The 15707-nt window shown below is 38.8% G+C and overlaps 1 protein-coding gene across 5 annotated transcripts in view; it reads right to left on the reverse strand.

Moving 5' to 3' along the window:
- The window catches only part of ush (Zinc finger protein ush), an 81106-nt gene that overhangs the window by 15860 nt on the left and 49539 nt on the right, over positions 1-15707 (reverse strand). Inside the window, exons 1-2 of one of the 5 annotated variants that reach the window (XM_011300851.1) lie at positions 13183-13752; positions 12594-12657 (exon numbers count right to left, since the gene is read on the reverse strand). The exons of 3 other annotated variants lie outside the window; for them this stretch is intronic. In XM_011300851.1, coding sequence (XP_011299153.1) covers positions 12594-12645 — 52 coding nt within the window. In that variant the 5' untranslated portion in view covers positions 12646-12657; positions 13183-13752. Of the gene's footprint in view, positions 1-12593; positions 12658-13173; positions 13753-15707 lie in introns of those variants that run through there. One more of the 5 variants, XM_011300849.1, reaches the window with a different exon arrangement.

Genomic DNA, 15707 nt, shown 5'->3' on the forward strand with positions numbered 1-15707 from the left:
GCGGCGCGTGTTTAAACTATTACAAAGTGGTGTACAACCCGATACATATTAGCCACGGTGAAAACCTATTACCGTTCGAAATTTTTACACACGCCTATCGATACCCATGATCGAATCCCAACGTGCGTTTTATACAAACCGGTGTAATTATTTAATGTAAACGTTTAACCACCGCTCGATGCTTAATGACTCGAGTTGAGTGATTAACATCTAACATCTGTTGAGTCAACTTTTTTGTCAGTGAATTGCACAATTTTTTTCATTGCGAAGGCATTCCGCGGTTTATCGCAAAATTACGGAGATATCAGAGCTTTGCGAGACGTTTGCTCAATCACATGATGTAATTGACATTTTACGAATAATAAAGTCATGGGGTAATTAATTAGCAATAATTATCAACAATTTTCTCAAGCTGTCGGAAATACACGGTAATGTTTTCTGGATAAAAAATTACGGGAGCATCTCCTTCAGGTGTTAAATCGAAAATTGGAGATAATGAATTATCGATTAATCGTTAATGGTAATTTGTGTTTTGAAAGAATAATTATTGTTCTTCGGTCACGTCAATTGTACGGCATTGAAAATCATAATAAACCGATTGCACACGAACGTTGCTCTATCGAATGTAATAATTACCGCGATTACGTTGTTATCACTGCATGCATGACGATGAGATAATAATTAAAAATTCCCCGTGATTTATCCAGACAATTTCTTGGTCAATGGTGGGTTTAAAAATGTGAGGGAAGAGAACTATTTCTTTGGGCCTTTTTTTTGTTAATTTAAATATCAGACACTGCCAGATTTACATTCGTCCTGTTAATGGCCGCAAATTTACTTTCAGGTCTGTTCGTTATCGAGTCTGGTTTGAGATTCACGAGGCTACTCATTTCATCACTCTTCTCACCTTCGGATATCCAATACATGGACACTGACAGGGGATAACGGTGAGTCAATTTCCATCGTAATTTTCAAACTCTCACCAATAAATAATTGAAAAACCATAAAAATCCATAACTCCCATGCACTACAAATTACTTCTCCAATTTCTTTCCCCAGAATTCCCGACTAGAAACTATTTAAAAAAAAATTTTTATTAGTGAACTATTGTAATTAATTATTATAAAAAGTCTTGCAGTGGAATTGAATAAAAAAATGAAGTAATTGATGATTCGTATGGAATCGTTGCGAAGAGGACTAGTTGCTGTTTAGCACCAAAAATTTCGTCTAGAATTTGAGTTGAATATGAAGAAGTTGAATGAAGTTGGGATTTGTGTGTGAAGGTGGGAAGGAGCGATAATTTAACGATTGGATGGTGAGGGTTGGAGGTGAGAAGAGAGTGGTTTCCTGGGTGACTACAACTTAATTGGCCAAAACTGGTCCTGGGGCCCTGCCTCCCTGGATTTCTCTCAACTTGAAGAAAAGGGAGAGCCCCCCCAGTAAAACGCGTACGATAAAGAAAGAGGGGTTATAACCCGAGGGAATTTTAATTGGCATCGATTTGTCAGTTACTCCACCCCATTGATTTAATCGCCCTCTATTTATTTAATTAATATTTTCCTGCAGCTGTTTTTCCAGTATCAATTGGTGGTTCGCTAGTTGGACACACGAATATCTCAATCACACTGGAAAATCCATCGGTGTCATCTCCAGTGTCATTTTTTATTTATTTTATTTATGAGGAGAGGCTCATTGCATTCAGCTCATGATTACCTAAGCGCATGACGATCCATCACGACCGCAAATTCCACGAGACGATAAAGATACTAACGCACGAGGTGGACGTGCGGGTGGAAAAGACAAAAAAAAAAATAACAAAATAATATATCCAATTAATGATCGAGTCGACAGGAAAAGAAGAGTGAGATATTCCACTTGGAATTTGATAAGATGCAGTCGATGAATCATCGATTGATTTTTTATCACCTATAATGCTCTCATTCCAGCTTCATCGCACCTCTGATATTCTTTTTTCTTTTTATTCTTTTGCCCTCCCTCTGCCCCCTCTGCCCCCCTTCCCCATCCAGCAAGGACGATCATGCGGTGTGTCATTAAACGATGAAGGCAGAACCAAATGCTCAAGAGAAACACGAGGGGTGTAACCCAGTAGCAGCCGACAAGATTTATGGGAGAAACCCGTACACTGTACGCCACTTTGATTCTCCGCATTCGCATTCATATGCTTTTATTTATTTTTCAAGTTCTCCTTCTGTTTCGCTCGGTTATTTCAGTATTCTCTTGGTCTTATTTCATCTCTGAATTTGGGTAAAAGCCACTGGGGAAAAAATTCAGTGAAATCAGATGTTCCGATCCACAGAATAACTCAAATGATTTCTTCCTCTTTGTTCTCCATTTTTTTTTTTTAGAATTCAAGTTTTGTGGGAATATCTTTGCTCATTGGAGCGATTGGACCGATTGAATTGATTGAATTGATTGAACCGATTGAACCGATTGAACCGATTGATTGATAACAGAAAAGGTGATTAAAAAAATAGGGGGAGGTAATCTAATAAATAGGAGATGGGGTAGTTGGGGGTAAAGGGGAAGGTGTAGGGAGATGAATAAATAATCGAGTGGAGTTGTAATGGTAAAGTCCTGCCCCGACAACGCGATTGGCTTCAATGGTACCAAGTATCCACCAATCGTTTACCTTCTCACCTTCCCTTCGATTCATCGCACTCCTCTTACTCTCATTCCATCCTCCCATTGAATTTTCCTTTTATTTCTTATACCGAGTATTTATTTTTTTCTTTTTTATATACTTTTTTTTTTCTCTCCCCGACGAGTACCGAGAGGCGATCCTCGGCCTCACCGATCCCCAAAGGCGATGCGATTCTCGCTCGGTCTCCGCATTGTTTGGAAATACGCAGCGAGATCACTTCTGATACACCAGAGGGTTTTATCCACCTCCTCTGTCTTTTATTTATTTATTTACTCTTTTTTACCTCTCTCGCGCTTCTCGTTTATACTGAGCTGGTGGATGGGGTCTCACTCTGGCTGGTGAAATCCAGGGTCTTGGGCACCTTCGGCTCCTTTTCCAACTCATCTGAGAAAGCCCAGAGGATTTTTTTTTTATTTATCCTTTTTTTGCTGTTGGGATCGTATCCACGGAGTTTCGCTTGTACGCAATTTGTTCCCATCCAACGACGAATGCTCCTCTCGCACGCCGGGGGAAAATATACCGCACATGTGGGCATGAGGCACGTCTTCTACAGCAAACAAGGATGTCCCAGGCTGCCTCACCTGGGGCCAATCAATTTTCCTCGGGTTGTTTCCTTCTTCATCCCGGCATTTATCGCCGGATTCTGGTGGGGGATATTTATTGGGATGATTGGAGTGATTGGTCAGTGACATTTCGTTGGATCATCCGTCGGTGGTTCATATTTTTTTAAAAGATACGCATTTTTATGATCTATAGGGGAGAGTGTAGATCACACCCCGGCAAGGGGTGGAAATTTCTCATTTTTTTCATTCTGATTTTCTCGCACCTTCGAGTTCCATTCCATTCTATTATTCAATCGATTGATATAGGTTGGGGTGAAAAAAGAAAATGATTTTCAATCAATTGACCCTCAGAAATTATTCTAATCTCATCCTCGCAATGAATCCAAATAAAAATGAGTGATTAAAAAAAAATCTCGCTTTCCTCCCCCCAGAATTCAACCCACCTATCAAATATTTATACTCTCACAATTTTTTAGTTTGAGAAATAAATTTTTCAAAAAAAAATTTCCCCGGTGTATTGTCTTGACCGTTTCGATGGTAATCTGTCGGTTTTTGGTCTGGTCACATCGATTTCTCGACCGTCAATCCCTCCGACATCCAGGGGGAGTGAGGGTGAGTGAGGGGGAGTGAGGGGGGAGGGTGGACGAGAGGTGAAAAAGGGGTGGTGAAGGGTAAGAGGAGTAAGAGGGGTAAGAGGGTGGGTATACGGATAGAGCTTATCTCAAATTCGCAGACGCGTCACAATCGATATATCTCGCGGAGGTTCATCTCATCCTCGGTATATACCCCCGGCATGTCTATATGACTGCCATTCTAATACCCATCCTTCATAAAATCGAGAGAAACGAAGACAGAGGCAGAATGGATTGATAGCAGTCACCAAATGTATATCGCTCTCGATACCTATAATATAAAACTTATATGTGCGGTTTTTAGGGGGAATGAATCGCGAGAGGAAGAGGCACGTAGGGAAAATGCTGGCTCTCCGCAGCCAGACACAAAAGATCAATTTTAGATTCCAAGCCATTTATAACTTCCTCTAATATGGCAAGTGATAGTATCGCATCCTCACTCCCGCCCCTCTATCGATATTCCGTTCGCTCGATGAAAGAATAAATTTATTCATTCGGGTAAAGACGTGATTAGTCAATTTCAAAATTCTAAGGCGCAATCATTTCTTCACTCGCTAATCCGACGATATTTTATAAATCATTGACAAACGACTATTAATAATAACAAACAATTTATCAATTGCAACTGAAAAATTGTTTGATGATTTTTTGATTTAAAATTATTTGAAAAAAAAAAAGAAAAAACAAAAATTGATGGAACTGTTGAAAAATTTTGATAGTAAAATTCTTTCCGGGGAAGATGCATTCACTTGAGAGACGGAATAAACGATAATAATAATAAATAAATAAATTCTTCGAAAAATCTATAATATAAGTGTGTGAATCCCCCGTTAAAAAATAAAGTTCTCAGTATCGAGATATTCGGTGCATTTCCCATCCCGAGAATTTCTTCATCAGCATGAATTCCGAATAAAAACCCTGGGGACCCCCTAATTGATAAATAATACCTCGCCCGAAGGTGTCCACGGTGTACCATAAATATGCACGTAAACAAGTGAGAGCCATAGCCCGTTATCAGCGTAGCGCAGCATCGTCGACGCATTATATACATCTATATGTCGGTAATACAGCCCCTGCCAGAGGTGAGACTTCCAACTCCTTCAGCCCCACCTCCCCCAAACCACCCAGCCACCCCCAGCCCCGTCTTTATCACAGCAGCAAGCGTCTCGTTATCAGGCGCCCATTAGAATATCTAAATACCGCCCCAGTGTACTCGAATCGTTGAAGGGGGCGACGAGAGGGATGAAGGGGTACAGTGGGGATGCCCACGGGGTACAACTGCACGCGCAGGCTACTCGATAACAACCCCCCAACCACCCCCCAACCACCCCAACTTACTTGATACTTATTATATTGCTTGTAACGTAGCTGGAGCATCTCGTGATGCCCTTGATATGAAGCCGTTAGTCTTTTGTCTCCACCACGAGAATAAATGCTTAATTAACATTTTTTTTTTATGGAGAGGGTTAATGTGTAATTTTCGAAGGGACGAAGAGGGGGTTAATTGCGAGGGGCTGGCTTTTGGCTGATAACGGCTCAAGAGGTGCACCGGGAATATTTCTCGGTTAGAGCCGCTTTCACCTCTGGCATATGTCTGTCATTTCAGAGGATTCTCACGGCTTGGGGACTTACTTGGTGGTTGTTAAATAAATAATCATCATGGTCACTTACCTGAAACAGAAATAAAAAGATATTCCATTATTTTATTGAATTTTTACGCAATTAAAATTGATTAATAAATACAATTCAATATTCTGGTTATCAATAATCAAATTTATCGCTCTAACAATTTTTAATAAATAATTCATTAATGATAATCTGGGGAATTAGACAGTATTGAGTTATTAATATTTTTTTGTGTTATTTAATCCTGCGGATTGCCTCAATCCACGGTAAAAAAATGAAAAACGCAGGGATCGGTTGTAATAACCGATTGGAATAAATCAACAATGAGATCTTAATAAATGCCGGGTGAATAAGGGAATGGCTGATAAAAGGAGTAAGAGAGAAGCCAGTGGTTATGGATATAACGTCGGAATGGCTGGTAGGCAGCTAATATCCTCCTGGTGCCGCTATCCCTAGGCTCATCTCAATAAATTCAATATACTTGTGCAAATCGGCGAGGGGATGGTGAGGCCCACCTCCCCAGTCCCATCCTCCAGTAGCAAAGTGGACTGAGTTGTCCCAGCAAGTATACCAGACTCTCTCATCTCGATCCGTTTCCACTTCTCACACTCACCCCATCCCTCGTCCGACGGAGATGAGCTACCCCACACCACCCACCCTAGCCTTTCAGAACCGGTGATAATGTATCAGCTATTGATTCACGATTTAATGAGCTTTTCGTCCATTTTTTTTTCATGGTACTCAAATATTCTTTGATTTTTTATCAATTATTATGTAATCCAATGATTTATTTTGTATGTACATGGGAATTTGTTGGAAATACCACGAGACAATCGGTAATTTTTTAGCGATCATGTGAGTTGGACAATTTACGTCGGTTGAAAAAACGGAGGAAAAGTCGAATGGTCTAATATCACTAACATTATCAGCTGAGGTAGACACCGGTGCTTGGTAAAACGAGCTTTTCATCGAGTCGTTAGTTAGGTCGCTCTTACCCACCACCAAAAATCCAGAGGAAAGGCGAATGAGACTTATCGCCACTTAAAAACCGACACTCACTCTCTGCTAATGCGAAAGATCGGGAATTCGTTCTGCATCACCGTATAGTGTCGGCTTATCGAAAATTCACGAGACATTCGAGAAATAATTGCAATTGAGTACTGGACAAATGCCATAACATCCGATTTCTTGGAAAATCGAAGATACAAAGTGAAAAATAGACGATTTCCCCAAAAAATTCAGTGATAATTCGAAAAATTTTCTGACTCAATTGAGTCGAGAAATGAATTAATTGAAAATTTGAGTAATTTTTTTCCCGGAATGATAATTGATTTTTTGGGGTAATCGGTATCGGTGATTCCAAATCCGATCGGAATTTTGATTTCTGCGGAGTAAGCAAGGGAGATAAATAAAATAAATCATCGGTATCCTGGTGTCCTCACACAGAGGGTGCATCGGAAAAGAGGTAATACAGAATAAGAGTAAGAGGGTGAGAGGGTGTACTGCCGATTTCATTGGGTATCGTAGAGGGCCGATACGGAAATAGGTACGTTATACCCCCTGAGATACCAAATCGTACATAAACGCCAGAATCACCCATGTATTAGTGTTACAAAAGTGGTAAAGGTACATACCGAACCAAGTAACAACACCCCACCTACGTTTTACCCATTTCCCCTATCTGTTCTGGTACCTTCAACACCGATTAATAACGAGGCGTCGTTACACCCCAGTTGTGTGATAACACTCTTATTTTTCTTCCTCTAGGTGCGAAGAAAAAAAAAAAATATTCTCACTCCCATCCTGAATCGAGGGGGAAACGAAAATATATTCATATCTCAATTTTCAGTCGAATCGTTAACCCTGTCGTCGAGATATTTAATTAAATAAAATTGTGAGTGGAAAAATTAATTTTCAGGGGGTGGAATTTTTTTTTATACGCAATGGGGGTGATTTTTTGATTGAACGTTTCGATGAGTGAAATCATTACCAAATAAAAATTCGGTGGATCGAGATGAAGGGGTGGTGGGGGCGCGAAGGGGGTTGAGAGGGTGGAGGGATAAGGTGGAATGAATGAAGGCTTGATACAACCCCCTGAAAGTTGGTAGCTCTCAGTGGCACCAGGGGGTGGCTTATCGCGAAGTGCACGCGGTCGCCACCGCCAGTCACCGCCACCCCCTCGATGAAATTCTCGGTGAATATAACAGTACTATTCCACCGAGGGTGAAAAAAAAATAAAATAAACGAACAGTTGTCAATACGTTTGAAATTAAAGAATTCAATGAAACTTTTTCCCGAGGGGCTATTCACTGGTGAAATCGCGGTTGCACGTGTGGATTAAATAATTTTTAAAAAAGGAATGAAAATTCATTCCACGAAATCATACGAAATCGGATTAAATGATCTGGAAATTAGGGAAATCATGAGAAAATGCAAATGGAATCGATGATTTCAACGATGGGTGAATGGCCCTTGGTCATTGGAAAAAATATTTCTGAAATCATCTCATTGAGATTATCACCGGAATTTAATTGATCTTCGAACTTTGGAAGTTTATTTAAAGCAATTGATTGGATTTCACCAATCAGTCATGATACACCGAATCATGAAGTCTGGGGGCAATCAAGCCGACGGATTAATTCAGATGAAAATTAAATTCGGGGAAAATGACGATTTGTTGTTCTGAGATTGAATAAAAAATTGAATGATGTCTCGGGGAAGATGGAGATTTAAAAAAATAAGAGGTTGAGGCTTTGAGGTGAATCGGGAATATCTTGTGGCGGGTTGAGGTTTTAAAACCCCCCGCACTCGAGTTGCGGTGGAATAAGTGATGACGATCATCGATAACGGGATGAGGCGACTCCTCGCGTCGTTTCGCGGCCACAGACTGCCAGGACGATCAGTACACAACGTGTAAGTTATGAGAAGAGTAGAGAAGAGAGGCAACGAGGCCCTCCTCTCCATTTTTTTTCCCCCCCATTTTTTTTATTCTCCCTTTACTCCACCTCACCCCCTCCGCCCACCCCGCGATTTTTACGATATCGACAGCCAGGATCATCCTGTCCCCACCTAACCGCGTCTGTGTATACACAACAGGTATGTGTTGAGGCTGCTGTCCTCATCCGCCTCTTCGAGATTCTTATTTCCCCGTTAATTTGACGGATTAATGTTTCAATTATTTTTTTAATCAAATTTTTTTTTTTAATTAATCGGCGTTACAGAATTTTGGAGTCTAATGGATTGGGATTTGGTCTCATGATTTTTTTTGGAGATTATTAATCGTTGGGAATTAATTGATTAATTTCGGATATTGATAATAAATTAGTTGACAATTTTAGTCCACGGGTTTGAATGGAGATGCAATAATGTTTAGGAATTAATTATTGTTGATATAAATCGGAGAAAATTCAATTTAATTTTCGTCTAGAGTTCCTAAAAAAATGAAAAAATTTATCAGCTGATGAATTATTTAAAAGAATATTGAATAATTCTCTGCAAAATTTTTGAACTGAAAATCACGAATTTCCACGAGAAGAGTACGACTTGAAATATTTTTTTAAAACAAATTGAACAAATTGAAATAATTGTTGCAATATTGTTTTCATTATTGCAGGGTGAGAGAGGGGAGGGGATGGGGACCCTGAGGTAGATCACGATGCCAGGTGCTGAGGGAGAAAAAGGGAGAAAAAGGGAGAAAAAGGGAGAAAGAGGGAGAAAGAGGGAGAAAGAGGGACCCTGGTGATCCAATGGAGATAGCCGGAAATTTTTAACTTTCGCACACACATAAGCGAATCGAGTGGAGAAACAAAGTGAAAAAAATAAAATAAAATAAGGATTCTCCTTTCCTCGGCCACATAACCCTCCATCTCGCTCGCTATCGTCGGGCTCACCCTGATCTCAACCCCACGTGTACGAAACCACAGCGGTATATAAGCGAACCCGAGATGCCCTCCTCGAGATACAAATGGGTACCTATGCAACCTGTTATTATACATTGGCCTATACAAACAACGTGTTAATCGACAACATTTTCACTTTATTCCACTATCCCCTCGACAAATACCATCAATTTTTCTGGATCAATCGTCGATGGAAATTGCGAAATCGATTTTTATTTTGCATGTATTCTATTATTTCTATTTTTATAACAACTAGTTATTTAGAAAATCGGAAATATCGATAGAGATCACCCGGGAAAATCGACTGAACATTTTTTTGCGAAATTTTATTGCAAAGTTGTACACTTGGATAATTGCATTTTTTTTCGAGACCAGTTTTCAGCCCATATCTCGATATTCAACGACGATACCGATATTTTTATAGATACCTTTTTTGTAGCTCTCATCTTTCTCCACAAAAAAAGTATCCATTAAAAAATCGCTATGTCCCTTCAATTTCGAGATTTCGCCTGAAAACTGACGGTGAAAAATATTTGGAAAACTAATCCCCTTAAAAATCGCCTCAACGATCTTTTATTTATTAAAAATATCTTTAATTAAAATTTCTTTCAATTGAGTAAATTACTTCTTCTTCAGGAGAGGAGGGGGTGGGGCGGGTGGCGAGGGGGACTGTGGTATTTTTTATACTGGAGAAATGTGATGGTTTATTTTTTGTTTGGACTGATTTTCCCCGGGATCTGTTGACTCGTCTCGTCATCAAACCCGAAACGCCCACTGATTCACTCGAACCTTGACCCCAGAGCTAATTGCTGTTGGTTCTAGATCCGAGGATAGGATATCCGATCCCCTCTGCACTCGAGAGTACACGGCATACTTCATTTAGAGCCGGAAGGCATTGGCATACCGTGTGGATAAAAAATTTAAACAACACCACTGAGAAAATCATCTCGCAGAACGTCATCATCAGTACTTCCGCCACATACTCCAAAAATTCCACGAAATACCTCTTTCCAATCTCGAGTGATTTAAATTTTTAATTACGAAAAACCAGTGAAAAATTCTAATTGCAATTTAATTAATCTTGAATAATATTTTATACAATATCTATAATATTATTCAAGATTAATTAAATTGTATTGTAATAATAATACGTATTATTTCATCATTAGAATAATTTCGTCTAATACGAGAAACAAAATGTCTCTGAAATTCCCAAAAAATTGATCCAAATAAAATCTTCATTGATCATACTTCAATAAATTGCAACCAATAATCAGAAATCAATTAATCCCCGCAATTAATCAACCCACCCGAATATTTCGAATATTCATAATTCACATTCCCACGTGACGTCCAACAGAACCGAGAAATTGGGGATATAAAAAAAAAAATCTGTCCACCCAGATGAAGATAGTGATTCTGGGTTGGTATCAGGGCCTCGGCCAGTCGCAGTTACCTATGGCTGAGGGTACATAGGGCTTCATTAAAAATAGCTATCTCCATTCCGAGAAAAAACCCGAGGCCCCGTATGCATGAATGTTCATACTGCTCCACATTTGTGTACGTTAAATAAAAAAATGCCCATTGAATAGGTTTACTCTGACTTTCGTGTCATATAAAACGCTCGGAGGTTCTCAGGAGATAGAGAATCTTATCGTATATTTTTTTTTATTCCTTCAACCCCCTTTCCCCCATCCTACTCCTCCACCCCTCTCCTTCCCCCTCCTCCCCCTCACCACTTAACCCCCTTTATCCCACTCTACCTCCCACCAGACAAATGTTTGGCTGCGGTTCTATCTCTGTGGTTATCGCTCTCACCGAGCATTTTTATATTCAGAAACTTGACAGAATGTACGGACAACTGATACAACTGGTATTGTTAATTTTTATTTATCTGGATTGCCATAAGTAATAGGTTTATTTTTATCGGGGCTTGGAAACTCGTTGCGACGACGGAAAACGGAATTTCCCGGGATTGAGGCGGGGGGTGTTATCGGGATTGATAAGTAAATGAGGAGTTTGTAATTGTTGGACGTGGGAAGTAACGAGTGAAAAATAGTCGATACCAATAATGGAATTGGATTTTTTGAGGGATTATTCATTGATGGAGAAATCGGAAATTTTGAAATTCCATTGGATCAGTCCTGAGATAATTTTAAATAATTTGGAATAATTTGAAATAATTTGAAATAATTTGAAATGAGGAAAAACTTTTGAAATGATTTAAAGTAATTTACGAGTATTTGACAACGAATAACCCGTTGGGATTTTTGGGATAATCGATACGCCCGATCGATTAATCGTTCGATTTAATTTTTTTAACGTGGGGATCGAGAGGATGGGGGTATTGGCGATGGGGTGGAGGATGGGGAAGCCCCTCGTTGCACTTTAATCTCACTGGCCGATCAGGACCCTCCCACGTGTTAATTTGCTTGTTGGTTAACCCTCCCCCATCCTTATCTTTTATTTCGTTGTTACTTTTCGTGGAAGCCCTCTGGGTGTTCACCACCCTTATGTCCCTCCCTCCCACTTCCCTCATTTCATTCTTCACTTAAAGAGAAATAAATGAACGAAATAAAAATGCTCGAGTTGTGGAGATCGAGAACGCGATTGCCGATTTATTTTATTTATTTTTTTATCTGATCGAGCAGTTCAGTTGAGATAAAAAAATTAATTTTTCATTCGTAAATTTCCGAAATATTGCGAGCAAATCAATTCGACATGATGAGAAATTTTTTTCATGAGACATCAATTGACGAGATTTTTTTCTTAAATAAAATCGACCGTGAGATATATTGTATTAAAGTCAGATCAAAGATAAATAAGTTGGGTTATTCCTGAACCCGAGATTGACCTGAGATACGGAAAAACTTTTCGATAAAAATATTCTCCATCTCCCCTTCGCCACTGAGCAATCATCAGAGGATTATTCAGTTATAGATTGTATATGATAAACAAACGTGGCAACCCCGAGAGCGACTCATCAGTAATTTTAATCTTACCGATAATGATCGGCTTAATCTCGTCAATCAGATGCTCGCGAGTGATTAGATTGAGCGGGAGATTTGTAATTATAGATCTGAATGAAAAAAAAAATAGTGATTTACATCGAGATTAGATCCGACAAGCCCAACACGATAAATATTAATATATTTTTTAACCACCGGTTTTGTTAATTACTCGCGAATTAAATCTGAAACGAATAACTCACTTGTAAGACTCTTGAGAATCAGACGCCTCTGTCTCCACAGCAAAACACTCATTGTTAAAACCCTCTAAAATAACAATCACCAATGATGAATTTCCGTCATTCTAGATTCGATGACCAATACACTGTTAAAAAATCTCATCCCTATTTTCCGGGGTGAATTTTTATCGCGTCATAATTCCACTGAAATTTCCGGAAATTTTGACATTAAAAATTCCAAATTCCGTGGAAAAATGGAATAGAAAACTTCTCGTAAATTCATTCTTCAATTTAAAAATCTGACATTGGCACTACGAATGGGACTTGGGGCTGACCGTTCAAAATTATAAATCAAATATGATAATTTATTACGTTTTCTTATTTCACGTTCTTTATATTTTCAATTGTATTATTTTGATAATTCCACACAGAATTATCGTATCGAATTTTAAAATATTAAAAAAACTCAAAAATCCCGTTTAGTGACAGTCTGTTGAAAATTAATAAGTCGATTTGAAATTGAAATTTTTTCTAACAGTGTAGGGTACACCGATGAGTCTTGCCCTTTCACACACTTGGTATTATTATAATATAATATACACACTGGACTCACTGGGATCTTGATCACGACTGGCCCACGGGTGGCCCACTCTCTTGTCTATTGTCACGAGGGCGCAATGTGCATGAATAATCGCACCGAGATGTTACGTGTGGGCTTGACTGACGCCCCTATATAATACCCACTTCCATCAAAACAGTTGTCTCTTTTTTAAATTCGATAATCCCCAAGACTTCCTCATCTCTATTCTCAAAAAATTCAGACAATCCACATCACTTCAAATCTACTCCCTAAAAAAAAAAATATTTCCCAAATCCCCAGGAAGAGACCAAAAACTTGTGCTTTTTATAAAAAAATGTAATTGATATTTCATTGAGGTATAATTTAATTCCGAAAAAAAAATAATCATTAGTTTTTTTTTTGTTGATCTAAAAAATGTGAGAAATGGAATTTTGGAGTGAAAAATCCTCAGGAAATAAATGGATCCATCAATGACGAGTGGAAGTTATAAAAAAATGGAATTCCATTTTGTTTTTAAAGTGAAGAATGTAATTTTTTAAAGAGTAGATTGTAATGAGATCCTTTCGCCTCCCACGAGCACCGAAAACTGTCTGACTTGCAGTGAAACAGAAACTACGTACACCGAGAACTACCTGAAAACGTTATCACTCTCCTTTTAACAGTCTTATGCCTCACTATCTCCCTTGCACTTTGTCACGGTAAACATTTTTTTTTTATCCCCACCCAACTGGCATTCATTCCCCACTTTTGAGCTGACAACCATGGCCCTGGTAACTCTGACCTTGGTGGGTTATTTGTACCTGAGGGAGAGCCACACTGTCGTATATTTTTAAAAAATAAAAATGTATGTGAGAATTGCAGCCACTGGATGTGTATATGCCTCAGAGACACACGCGTGCAACTCCGACGATAGCCAGTACTCTGATAAGGCCAAGAGACAGATAACGATTATGATTATAATACGTATATTCATGTGAACGATTATTCACTGTTATCGGCACTGCTATTTCAGACGAGTCGTTTTTTTTATTTTTTTTTTCATTTGAATACTCGATTTTCATCGGCACAAAATCGAAATTAATCCTCAATTTTACAAATTACCCATTCAAATCTTGGGAGTTATCGCGGGATAAGAATATACGCCCGTTTTAATTTTCAATCGCTCGCAGATTCGGAATTAGTTGATTGTACACGAGGAAATTATTATTATTTTTTTGGTTTATCTCCCCGAAAAGTTAAACAGACTGAAAAATATCGAAATTATAAAATTCCATTTTTCTGCGTGACAAAAAGCGGAATTTTTTTCGCAATTTTCGGATTCTCAACGTTTTTTTTTATCTACGGATAAGAATAGAGATATTCAGAATAAATAGATTGTACACGAATTAATTCCGAGTGGTATCTCCTCCAAAAATATAAATAAATACTTGACGTAATGAAAATATAACGATTCGCACGTGAATTGAAACATATTTTTTAACGTTACGCAATCCATCGGAGAAATGACCGAACGTGTAAAATTGTTGCTAATAAAACGAGTGATATTTCAGTTTGACTGAGTTGAAATAAAAATAAATAGAAAATTTGAGGGTGAGGGTAGCCCCAGGGGTTTGTATCGTTGGTGGACGAGGGGTAAAAGAGGGGGTGGAAAGTGTTATCGGTGTAGAGAGAGGGCTCCTTGGTTTTCTTGGGTCCGGGACGGGTGTTATCGGCCTCGTTCCAGATCGGCAACGGCGATATCACCAGAAAACCCGCGAGAGAACGTCGGCCACCTATTCGTGGCCAACACTTCGCCGAGCTTCGGGAGCCCACGCGCAACCCAAACTCCATGTACATGTGTACATACCATTCACTATTATGGATAACAAACAAAAATATATATCTTCGAGGAGTCATCGTGCTAAGTGCCTGCTTTTTTATTTCCACTGAAATATTTTTTTGTTGTCGCCATTTGAAAATTTACCATTGTTGTTCTTGGAATTGAAAATTCAAAGTTATTTCCGCGCATTTTCGATGGAAAAATACCGATGTTTGGGGTAATACGGTGAAATTACCGAAGGCTGTTGGGTAATTTAAACTAGGATAAGTGCAATTGTCGGTGAATGGCGAGAAATTTTCGTGAATTTTTTTTAGCGTAAAAAAAAATTTTCGAATTATTTCATTTTCGGTAATTTCCAGCGAGAGAATTCCAATAAAAAAAAATCAATTGAATTTAATTAACTATTAAATTATTTAATTAAAGGCAGGATTAGATCAACATAAGGTACTCGCAATAATATTGTTAGAATATAATTCGTTTTGTTTTTTCAGAAAAACGCGCGATTTTTTAAATAAAAAAAATGAGTGGAATAGATCGGAGTGGATTTTTTTTCCCCAGAAATTTTTTTTCCCTCTTTAATTGAGGCGACTTGATGGAGTCGGTGACCGCTGGCCTCTTGGTGAGTCTGAAAAGAGATGCTCTCCCTGGCGCCCGCGTTATCTTCAACGTCGAGATCCTCGTGGCGACGAGACTCTCTCCTCTGTATTGCACATTCACCGTATATACTTGAGATCAAACC

This window comes from Fopius arisanus, unplaced genomic scaffold, assembly GCF_000806365.1.
Source record: "Fopius arisanus strain USDA-PBARC FA_bdor unplaced genomic scaffold, ASM80636v1 scaffold00019, whole genome shotgun sequence".
In the NCBI taxonomy this organism is placed as follows: domain Eukaryota; kingdom Metazoa; phylum Arthropoda; class Insecta; order Hymenoptera; family Braconidae; genus Fopius; species Fopius arisanus.